This window comes from Metopolophium dirhodum, chromosome 4, assembly GCF_019925205.1.
Source record: "Metopolophium dirhodum isolate CAU chromosome 4, ASM1992520v1, whole genome shotgun sequence".
NCBI classification, from domain to species: Eukaryota; Metazoa; Arthropoda; class Insecta; order Hemiptera; family Aphididae; genus Metopolophium; species Metopolophium dirhodum.
The window spans coordinates 29,518,222-29,529,378 of record NC_083563.1 but is presented as its reverse complement, the minus strand read 5'-3'; the positions used below and the strand labels follow the sequence as shown (position 1 = coordinate 29,529,378).

The 11,157-nt window shown below is 30.0% G+C and overlaps 2 protein-coding genes across 3 annotated transcripts; one reads left to right on the top strand and one right to left on the bottom strand.

Moving 5' to 3' along the window:
- Nucleotides 1-5,083: 5,083 nt before the first annotated feature.
- On the top strand, nt 5,084-8,196 carry LOC132942318 (retinol dehydrogenase 13-like). Of its 2 annotated transcripts, none has more exons than XM_061010624.1 (7): nt 5,084-5,102; nt 5,336-5,445; nt 5,546-5,711; nt 5,942-6,050; nt 6,117-6,431; nt 7,630-7,834; nt 7,996-8,196. In XM_061010624.1, the coding sequence occupies exons 2-7, from the start codon at nt 5,372-5,374 to the stop codon at nt 8,102-8,104; spliced, it is 978 nt and encodes a 325-aa protein (XP_060866607.1). In that variant the 5' UTR covers nt 5,084-5,102; nt 5,336-5,371; the 3' UTR covers nt 8,105-8,196. The 2 variants fall into 2 exon arrangements, with proteins under 2 accessions (XP_060866607.1, XP_060866606.1); XM_061010623.1 differs by lacking the exon at nt 5,084-5,102 and adding an exon at nt 5,125-5,281.
- Nucleotides 8,095-9,602, bottom strand: LOC132942320 (uncharacterized). The gene is made up of 3 exons (XM_061010625.1): nt 9,442-9,602; nt 8,388-8,553; nt 8,095-8,319 (listed from the first exon to the last, which is right to left on the bottom strand). The coding sequence occupies exons 2-3, from the start codon at nt 8,551-8,553 to the stop codon at nt 8,240-8,242; spliced, it is 246 nt and encodes an 81-aa protein (XP_060866608.1). The 5' UTR covers nt 9,442-9,602; the 3' UTR covers nt 8,095-8,239.
- Between the last annotated feature and the right edge of the window lie 1,555 nt (nt 9,603-11,157).

Here is an 11,157-nt window from a genome sequence, read left to right as displayed (position 1 = left end):
TATTCAAAGTTAAAATAGTGTACATAAATTATTAAATTTACTTTTTGTGTCATTCTAACACAGATTGTAAATATTTTTTACATAAAAAAAAAATAAAAAATAATAGTGAAGTAAGTCATGCTATTTGTTCTACATTCATTAATTATTATAATTTCCAATTTTTGGATCTTGATCATGAATAAAAGTACGTTTTGGTGGAATGAGTTTCGGGGAGGGGCAGGTTACATATGAATTCAACTATATTCTGCAACCATATTACATTACTATAAGATTTTTTAGTGAAATTTCAACAGAAATGTAATTTTCTATAATTAAATAATGATTTTTTTAAACTATCTTCTAGTACAATATTATATATTTATTTAACCTTTAATTGGAAATCTAATGAAGCACAAAAAAATATTTCATTTATTTTTAGATTAGGTACAAAAATAAGTATTTATTCTAAAATTATTTTAACTAAAACTATTAAATTCACGCCGAAGTGCCTTCACTGATTGGTTCTTCCCTCAAGATACTCAAGCTACTACGTATATTATAATTTTAACAAAAACATCATTTATGCTTATTGTACTTTTTTATGTACAGATTGTATAAACTCTAGATTAAAAAAAAAAAATTTTAAAAAAAATTAAAACTATTAATGAATATTAGATGGAAATAATATTAGATAACAAATGCAAAAGGGTCGTAGATTTTAAGTTGATAAAGTATGTAGTGACCTAATCAAAATTCTTTAAAAAAAAAATAATGAGTTACCGACTGGACTAAGACTGTGGTTACAATACGCACCGTCGCTGATTCAATCTCAACCACGGGTGACATCTCACTTAGGGCAGGAAGCTGTCTAAGAAACACCCCTCCCTACCCCACCTACGTTAGTTAATAGCAGTTGCACACGAACCGAATTTATTGCATTTAAACCTAATTACACAGGCGCCGTATCCAATCCATCGCAAGTGAATGCCCAGCTACCAGCCAAGTATCAAGTTTCACACGGGATGACTGATAACCAGAGTTGAGCTTATCTAAATTAATTAATTTAGATAATAACTTTCTATATTTTATTTCATCTAGATAAATATTGTTTAAGTTATCTAATGTTAAGTGAAAAAAAACGGTATCTATAGATACATTGATCAAAAGATAAATTTTATCTGAAACTCAAAATATTAAATATCGGTGAACAATTTTAAATGGTCATGAAATAATTAAAACTAATAAATTATCAACGACACCCGTATATCAATGTTATTTTAAGTGTTAATACTATATAGCAGTGGTTTTTCAAACTGGATTCCGCCACTGCCGCGGCACAATGGTGTGCCACGATCATTCGCACTAAGTTTGCTGCAGTCTTCTGAAAAATATCAGCTATTCGTCTAAAAATAAAATTATAACAATATAATTAATACAAATTTGTTAGCCCATCAAGCACACATTTCTAATTAAATTTATATAATTATAATTCAAAACAATTTTGTTCAACTAATTATTTAGTGCAAAAAAAAGTCAATGTGCCGTGAACATTTTTTGAGGAGCACGGTGTGCCGTGTTTAATAAAAGTTTGAAAACCACTGCTATAGGGAAGAGGTGGGTAAAATGGGGACCCTAAGGGAAAAAAGCTCCCATCCTTTAAACCATTTAACTTCAAGAACTTTTCTAAACCCAAAAACTTTCTCTTATATGTTCACTAAGCATCTATGTTTTTAAATTGTTTAATCCTCTGATAATTTTTTTTGTTTTTTAATTGTTTTAAAAAATTTTAGTTTGCCCCATTTTAGCCTTATGGTAGGTAAAAATGAGGTAGGTAGTTGGGTAAAATGAGGAGTGATTAAAAATGACCTGAAAATTAATATTTCTACTCATTATATACAAGGTCATATCCCCTGAACCCCCCCCCACGAAATATCTTCAATATGTCTTATTTTTAACCAAATATCAAAACCTAAATTCAATAAAATTACAATATACCTACATGTATAGACTCCACAGAAAAAAAATTTCTGGATACGGCCTTGATTAAATATTCTTTTATCTACACAAAACACATTTGTATAAAAAAAAATTTAAATAAAAAAAATTCAAGTTTTTGAATGTAACTCATCTCTTGGGTACCCCATTTTAAACAAAACTATAAATTCAATAAAATGTTTTTTTTTCTAAATGCTGATTTAACTCTTTTACTAGGAATTTATTCAAAAAACTAAGGTAACAAAGTACTAAAGAAATACTAAAGGAGAACATAAAAACGTAATTTCTGACAGTAAAATAATTTTCACGCTTTTCATGTTAAACCGAAAATAATTTTTTGTGTTAAGAATATTTGATTAAGAACAAATATTTAAACATCACATGTTTTTAGAAGCCTTTTATTGATAAATTACGATTTGATTATCACCAATCGATTCCACAGTGTGACCAATAACACCAATACCCCCCTGTTTTACCCGACTACCCTATTTTACCCAACTCTCCCCTATAATATAGGTATGTATTAAGATTTTAAAAGTACAATGTAGTAATAAAAGTTACAAGTTAATTAGAAAATAAAACTTAACTTAGTTAAAAAACCCGTTACTTTTTTTGTCACACAAAATGAATAATTATACCAAGGTACCTTTTTTTTAAAGCTAACAAAGAACATAGTAATTCAATACCTAAATGTCTATAATTTTTAAATAAATGTATATGTATTAAAATTATTAACTGTGGGTAGGTACCTACTTATAGTACTACTATTACGGGTTTACTTTAGCAACAAAATAATTAAATTATTTTTATGAACCTATTTGTTTACATAATAGTCCACAACTAAACTAAATATTATAATAATCAAATTCATTATTAGAATATTACAATTAATTGGTTACACATCTCACAGCTCCACAGAAAGCAATATAAAAACAAGATTGTGAAAAATAATTTTCGACCACATGTGACACAGTCTATACAGACTATTTGTTTACCTATCAGTATATGATTTTATGTACAATATTAAAATCTATACGTAAACTTGTAAGACATACAGTTTTTGCAAGAGACTTTCAAACTTTGTTGTCTGCTTATTACGGACCGGACATGTCTGGCTTAATTAAAAATAAAAATTACCCACGTCCCGCAGTGTTGTTAAATAGCTTGTTCTTTTATTTCAATAAGTAAATAGTAAATACAATGGACTATAAGAAAATTTTATCTTGACAAAATATGGCACGTACAGACGGCCAACGGATGTAACTCAATTATCGGTGAAGTAAAAGACAGCCGACAGGATAGATAGATTTTACAACATCCAAGTGTCGGTTGCTGCCTTGCTGATATAAAGGGTGTAGAGATTGAATCCTAAATTGAAATGGTTAAAAGTTCTTATAACCTGTTGAACACAAACGTGAACAACCTTAAAAATAAATTGATTTCTATAGGAAATCCCCCCTCCCAGATCTTTACTCTGGATCCATGCCTGTACCCTTGCAACATTCCAATATTAAAATTAAAATTAAAATATCTATATCAATTTAAGTCTTCTTCCTCTTTCTGTTGAATTTGCATTAAACTAATCAATAATTGTAACAAAATTAATTTTAAAAGTCTTTTGAATAATATGTAAAATAGCCATTTGACTAAGTCTTTCTTGGCCAATGGCCAATGTGGTATTTCTCGTAAATGTTTTGATGTGCCGAAGAGATGAAAACGAACGTTTACTCAAAGGTTAAAACAGAACTCATTGAGCATTGGAATAGATAGAAAAATGTTATAAATACAGTAAGTATATAGGTATTGTCAATTACCTAAGTCTTCTTCCGAATACAAATTTAAATGGGCTTCAATATGTTCAGTAATATTAGTTGATGACCACATTCTCGCAAATAGTTTTAATTCTGAATTTAAAGTTTAAATCATCGAAATCAATATTTTTGGCGTTACAAAATTTAAGTTTCACCTTGGTTTTATTTTTACTTGTGAATTATGAGAAGAGATTAAATTCTGTTATCGTGATGACAGCCTTGTTAAGAATACTTTTCAAATGTATTCAAAATACGTATTCAAATACTTGGTGTAATTTGTATTTAAAATACGTAGGTATTCAAATACTTTCTTTTAAAAGTATTTAAATATTAATACAAATGCCATTTAAAAGTATTCAAAATACTTGAACAAATACTTTTTTTTTAATTCAATAACATTAATACCAATTTCTTATATTAAAACTATTACCTACTGGCTACTACCACCCATTAAATAAGAAGAAAGACTATTTAAAGATTCGAAATAAAAGCCAATCCAACCAGTGCAGGTCATCAGTATCTTGTATGCTATTGTATATGGGAGGATGAGCTGACGGGTATTTCAGTGTTTCGCTGTTTCTGTTATCTGCATTCCTTAAATGGTATAAAAATTCTAAGTACTTGTGAAGTATATGAAAATATGGGCCTTATGGCTCATGAAATCAGAATAGGTACCAGATACCTACCAAAACATTCCAAGGATCAGAATTTGAATACCTACCATCACCGATATATATAAATCTGTGCCTACCACAGAATAGTTTAAATTTAATCTATTCTGTGTACCTACCACGATTTAAGATATATCTTAGGTATCTTATATATTTAAGATATATCTTAAATCGTGGTACCTACCTATTGATATCAATACACCATGCTACCAACCTACCTATTCATATTATTATCAGAGGAAAAAATGGGTGTGACCACGGACTAAGATATAATGGACTGGAAACGAGCAGCTTATCACGGCCACGAATGTATGTACAAAAGGCAAAGTGCGGGGGGTCGCTATGTGTTCCTGGAGTTCACAGCGCCCTCTTCATTTAACACGGACTAAGATACACATTGTGTAGCCTAATAAAACCACCGGTAGCGCTGAAAACTTCAAGAACAGTGTTCTTATCAGCTAAGTGACGCCTTTTCGTGGCCGTCCTCCGACCCCCGCCGACCATGTCGTTTCAAGTCCATTATATCTTAGTCCGTGGGTGTGACCGTGTGATTCTTGGTGGATTACCGCTACGTGAGCTTAGTCGCGCCGTTGAGTTGGTCACAGTGGTCTTCAAATTAATCACAGAACATACAACTACAACTAGAGTGAGTTGTAGTACTCTATATTGTCATTTGTCACAGAACTATTTTATTTTATCACTTATCCAACACGCCGACACCGCAGCCGATAACGGATAAAGACAACTACTTACTACTTAGTACTTACTCTCTAGACAAGTTCAAATCTAAAATACAAAAAAAATTTAATTACCATATTTTATTAAGTAATACCTATAATAATATATTAGAAAACAGTAATTATTGTTCTCGAATTCTAGATTTACTTCATTGGGACCTTATATATCTAACGCAATATGATCAGAATACCTAAACCTTTGATCTATGTCAGTGTCTTCGGTACAGTATGCGGTGGTGCTTATTTGATCAAGTACGTTCTTATATTACTGCTAAGATATTGCTTTATGTCTAATTCCAGCTATCTGCCAAGCAATTTACCGCACCATTGTTATTTTTTTATTTTCTTCTAGGGAGACGTTGTCTGGAAAAGATTACAAAATCAAAACTTCAGCTGCCAACAAAGTAATCATAATTACGGGTGCAAATACTGGCCTAGGAAAAGAAGCTGCTAGGTTGTTGGCCATTAAAAACGCAACAGTTGTAATGGCGTGTCGGGATATGGTAAAATGTGAAAAGGTTAATGCAAACATAATATATTGACTTTGTATTACATGACGTTTTATGAAGTTTGTCAAACTTACATTGATACTCCTGAACCTCCTGTGCTTTAACTTAGTTCATAGTTTAGCCAGTTCAATTATGTATAATAAGTTCAGAATTTACACTAATTAAATAATATAATATTAAATTATACTTTATACCTACATGTATATATTTTTTTTAATCGATTAATGTCCTTAGAACAGAGTCGAGTTGAGCTAGCACTTATGTCTAGAAACAAACGACTATACTGTCGAAAATGTGATTTATCATCACAAGAATCAGTCAGAGAATTCGCTAAAAAATTCCAGAAAGGTTTGAATTTACATTTTAATGTTTTGTATGTCTTGTAAAATAATTAAATTATAACTTTTAAATTAGAATTTAATAGATTGGACGTTTTGATCAACAATGCTGGTGTTATGAGGTGCAGTAAATCCTCAACCAAAGAAGGAATTGAAACTCATTTGGGTGTCAATCATATGGGCCATTTCTTGTTAACCAATTTACTTTTAGACACTTTGAAAAAAAGTGCTCCCAGTCGAATTGTCAATGTGACAACGCTGAAACACGGTTCTAGTAAAATTAACAAAGAAGATTTAAATTCTGATATGTCGTACAGTGAAGAAGAGGCATACAACCAAAGTAAACTTGCAAATCTTATGTTTACATCTAAATTAGCTGAAGTATTAAAAGGTTTGTGTATGAACTATACCCACGTATTTTAAATATAGTATTAAGTCATAATACTAACATTACCTATATGCAGGCCGCCCCAGAATTTTTGTTTGGGGGGCCTTATAATTTTTCTTTTTTCCTTACACACAAGTAAACAATTAAAACTAGTTTTTAAATAATCATTTTTATTTATTATTACCATGTAATATGTTATATTATTATGTATTTAATATTTATAACTAAATATTATGACAAATCAATTTAAAATTTAAGTTTTCTGGGTCCCTTTTCAGAATTTAGTTGGAACTATAATCAGCCTCAGAAGATGAAAATAATACGCATACTTTACAAAAAGCACAATCTTCAATTTTTGAATATGTTAACCATTTGTATCTAGTTAACCATACTATATTAAATTTTCTTTTTGATTGGCAATTTGTTGATTAGGAAAATTATAATTATCTGGGACCCACACATTTTGTAAAACTTGAATTTTTTGTTTGTCGTTGAGTTTTTTATTTACAAATAATGATATATTGAAAGAAGAAAAATGTTCATAATTACCAAGAATATCAGATTTTGACGGTGTTGGAAGCAAATAGTTTTTGACGACTGGGTGGTTCATTGATTGTTGACATTTTTGGTTTAATATTATATTTAAGAAGAGTACTAACTTCACGTTTCTTTTGTTTTTGACTCATTTTAACTCAACTTCTTTTTACACATACGTACATTCAACACAGCTATCATTAAAAAAAAAATCGAACAGACTGCATTATCTAAACGAGATTTTCATGCCACTGACAGTCGAAAGTCATAATTATCATTGTTATCGTAGTTACCAATCAAAGTTAATCTTACATAATCGCTAGTATCTATAAATCTTAAAATAATTTTCAACGAAATAAAAAATCAACGATTGCCACAAACCTCATCGCGTACTATTGAACTATTAATGTGTATCCAACATAATAATAAAATTTGAAAATAAAACATTATTTATCATTGTTATAGCATATTTGCTATAATTTTGTATAATTTAATGAAAAAATATTTTTTTTAGGGGGAGGGGGGTTTAAGCCCCAAAGCCCCTCCCTCTCCTTGGGTGCCCTATTGCCTATACGTGATTTAGGTTTTTATCGTAAAATAACCTTTAGTGTTTTTAGTTATAAATACACTATAATAATTGTAGCTTATATTTTTATTCAATTTACAGATACTGGAGTCACAGTAAATGCCATCTATCCTGGTATCAGTACAACAGATATTTCAAGACATTTACCGTTTTACAATAGTGTTACTAGATTTTTCATAAAACCAATTGCATGGCTGTTTTTGAAATCACCAGCTAAAGGATCGCAGACCTTGGTTCATGCAGCTTTAGACCCGGAGCTTGAAGACATTAGTGGACAATTCATCAGGTAATTTTCACCTTACTTTTTGAAATTCAAAGTCACAATTATAGTTTTTATCAAACTAACCAAAATGCAATTTTTGTTTTATTAGAATATATTTTGTAATGAAATGTATTATTTTTAAATTATACCAAATATCTATATAATATTATTATGTGTTTTTTTAGTAATTTTGAAATAATACCATTGCCGTATCGAGCACGCGATCAAAAGACAGTTGAATGGTTGTGGAAAGTTAGTGAAAAATGGACTAAAGTCAAGGAAAATGTAAACTGAACTATGATGTATATTACATTATTATTATTTTAAATACTTTTATAAAATTCGCAGTAACACTATTAGAAATTAAATTTAAATATTGAATGACAGTTGTTTTGTTTTTATTTTCTACGCAGCTCCTCAGAATCTTGTTTAATCCCACTTGTGTTTGTGGTGTTCTTCTTCCTTCCTTCTTTTTTCAGCCCAAATCTTTACATTAGCTTCACAGTTAGCTAAAAAAAATAAATTTTATTTGGCTCACATAATTGTACAACTGGTATATTATAAAATATATAATTACCTGCTTTCTGAATTAGATAAAATACTGGTGAAACCATTACAGCTGCTCCAATGAACCATGGAAACATCCAATGATTATTGAAATGTAGTTTGAACGGAAACTGGGCAACCTTAGATGTAAATGTGTATGGGAAAATCATCTTGCGGCTTAATTTTTCATCGGCCATCTAAAGGTAGTAGGTAAAATTATAATAGATTAGCTATGTTGATATATTAAATACAGTAAATCTAACTTCTAAGCATACTGAAATGCTACTAATGAATTAACTTTACATTACTAAAAAACTTTACATTACTAAAAAATAATAACAGGTATTAACAAGGCAAAAATATCATCAATAGTGAAAATAATGGACATTTAAGCTTATACTATTGATTATAAATAGGTAGGTTCTTACTACTTGCTAACCTAACCTAACCTATTGATTATGAATAGTATTTATAATCAATGCTTAGACTATATTCTATTCAGGAATAAATCGGGTGGCGGCCTAAAACTGATCTTGGTTTGGCCATTACCTTTAGACAAGAGGTCCAAACATCGTAGATCATTTTTCCATTGCTAGGCGGTGTATTCTTATTTGGAATCAAGTATTGAGATATTCTAACAATTTCGGCTAGGCTAACTTCTTAGGCAGAAATTACAATAAGTAATATATATTTAAAAATGAGATAGATGCCAAGTTATACATCTTTCAACAGTAAGTATCGACACCACCCTATTTATGGATGGAGTGGAATGAGGGGGAGGTGTTCAAAATCTAAATCCAAATAGATCCTTAGGATTTAGTTTGGCAATAACGAATGAAAACACTTAGTTTCGATTATGCTGGTAACGCATATTTTATTGGAAATACCGTATATAATATTCAACAACAGATACTGGGGTACACGTCGTTGCGATTATATTATTCGATAGATACGAGACAGAAACGAGTCGCCGAGATATACATAATATACCACCGTCGGAAGTTAATTAATACATTTCAGTCGGGATGATCAGAGGTGTACTTTCTCAATATTACTACATAAATTTAGACAATTGCATTACTCACCGTGAATCGTATTTGTCGCAGGCAGCAGAAAAATGAATTGACCTCTGTAATCGGGTATGTCTCGAAGGGCGACACAAGTCTGTTGTTCTGCGGTATGATGTATGAAACACAGTGGGTATTTAGTATTTATATAATCACCATGATGGCTAGAGATATTTTCACGTCCACGACCTGATTGGTCGTAATATTGATAGTGTTGATAGTAAGACACGAGATAAGACGTCCCGAGGTATGATATGACAATATACCAACATTTCCCGAATAAATTTAAATAGAGTTCAATAGACCAAACATACAAAAATGTCTGAAAGCTAAAATACTAGAGTCGGCTGCACATGTATGGAGGACAAAGTATAAGGTATTAACTATTAATCAATAAACCCAGTGAGAAGAGGCCAAAAGGTAGGCCTCATCAGTGATGGCTTAATAAAATGTAAAAATATTTGGGAACGACGAAAATTCAAGATGATCGTTAACGTTGGAAAGGTTTTGTGGGAGCGATAAAAGGCCTACCGTAGCTGAAATAAAACAAATACAAACAAATATAATCTATATATTAATAATTAAGCACTTTTTTGACATACCAATAACTCCGTTTAACAGATTAAGAGAAAAACTGATGGTATCATTGGAAAGATATATTATTAAGAAAGAAAGAAATGCAATATTTCAGAGTGTGTTGATTTTACACTCTTACAGTTAGAACGATTTTTATGGTAATAAGTAATAACTTATAACTCAAAACTTATAAGCATTCAAAATTCAAATTTTACAAAATGGATCAACGTAAAATCAATGCATCATTTTAAAATTGTAAATTGTTTGTGCATTTAAAAATACTCTAAAATTTGCTTTAAAATTAAAATCTAAAACACCCTATGAGATTCACTAGATAATAATCTTACCTTTAAATTTTAAAATTCAATTCACTCTAATTTTTTAACTAACAGCTGAGCGTACAATTTGCCATGTTATGTGTTTGAAAGATAGAGAATGCATGCACCAGTATACATGTAGTAGTAGCACTACAGAATATAACAATGGTAGCACTCACTTAATCTTATATATAAAAATCCCGTGTCACGTCTTTGTCCGGAACTATTTGACCGATCTTGATGAAATTTGTACAATGTGTGTAATTTGGCTGAACTTAAAAGATAGGCTCATTTTAAAAGGGAGAGGATCAACCCCAGGAGGTGCTCAAACGGGAATTTTGAGATTTTGGATGGAAATTTTTGTTTATAAATGGTTGCCAAGAGTGACGTCGTATAAAATAATTCGTTCTAGAAATTTCAATCCAGAATTATAGTGAATCGTTAATTTGTTGCCACGAGAACAAGCAAACCATCATATATATATTCAATCTGTATTATTATTATGCGTCTATAAGCAATGATGGGTTTTTAAGCTATATAACAATAATAATAATAATAAAAAAACTATTTGCTTTACAATTTTAAATATAAATTATAATATAATATCTAACTATAAAAATGTAAAATGAAAATCTCTGTACAGGCTAAACTATAAAACTACCCATCAGATCTTCTTAATTTTTTTTTTAAACAAAAGAGTATTTTACGGAGGTTTATATAAAAGAAAATTTTAGGAAAATCCACCGGTGTATAATAGTTTATAATAGTGTTTAATAGTTTAGTCTGTATTTATATAGTTAGATAATATCTATATTATTAATTTATATATATATATATATAT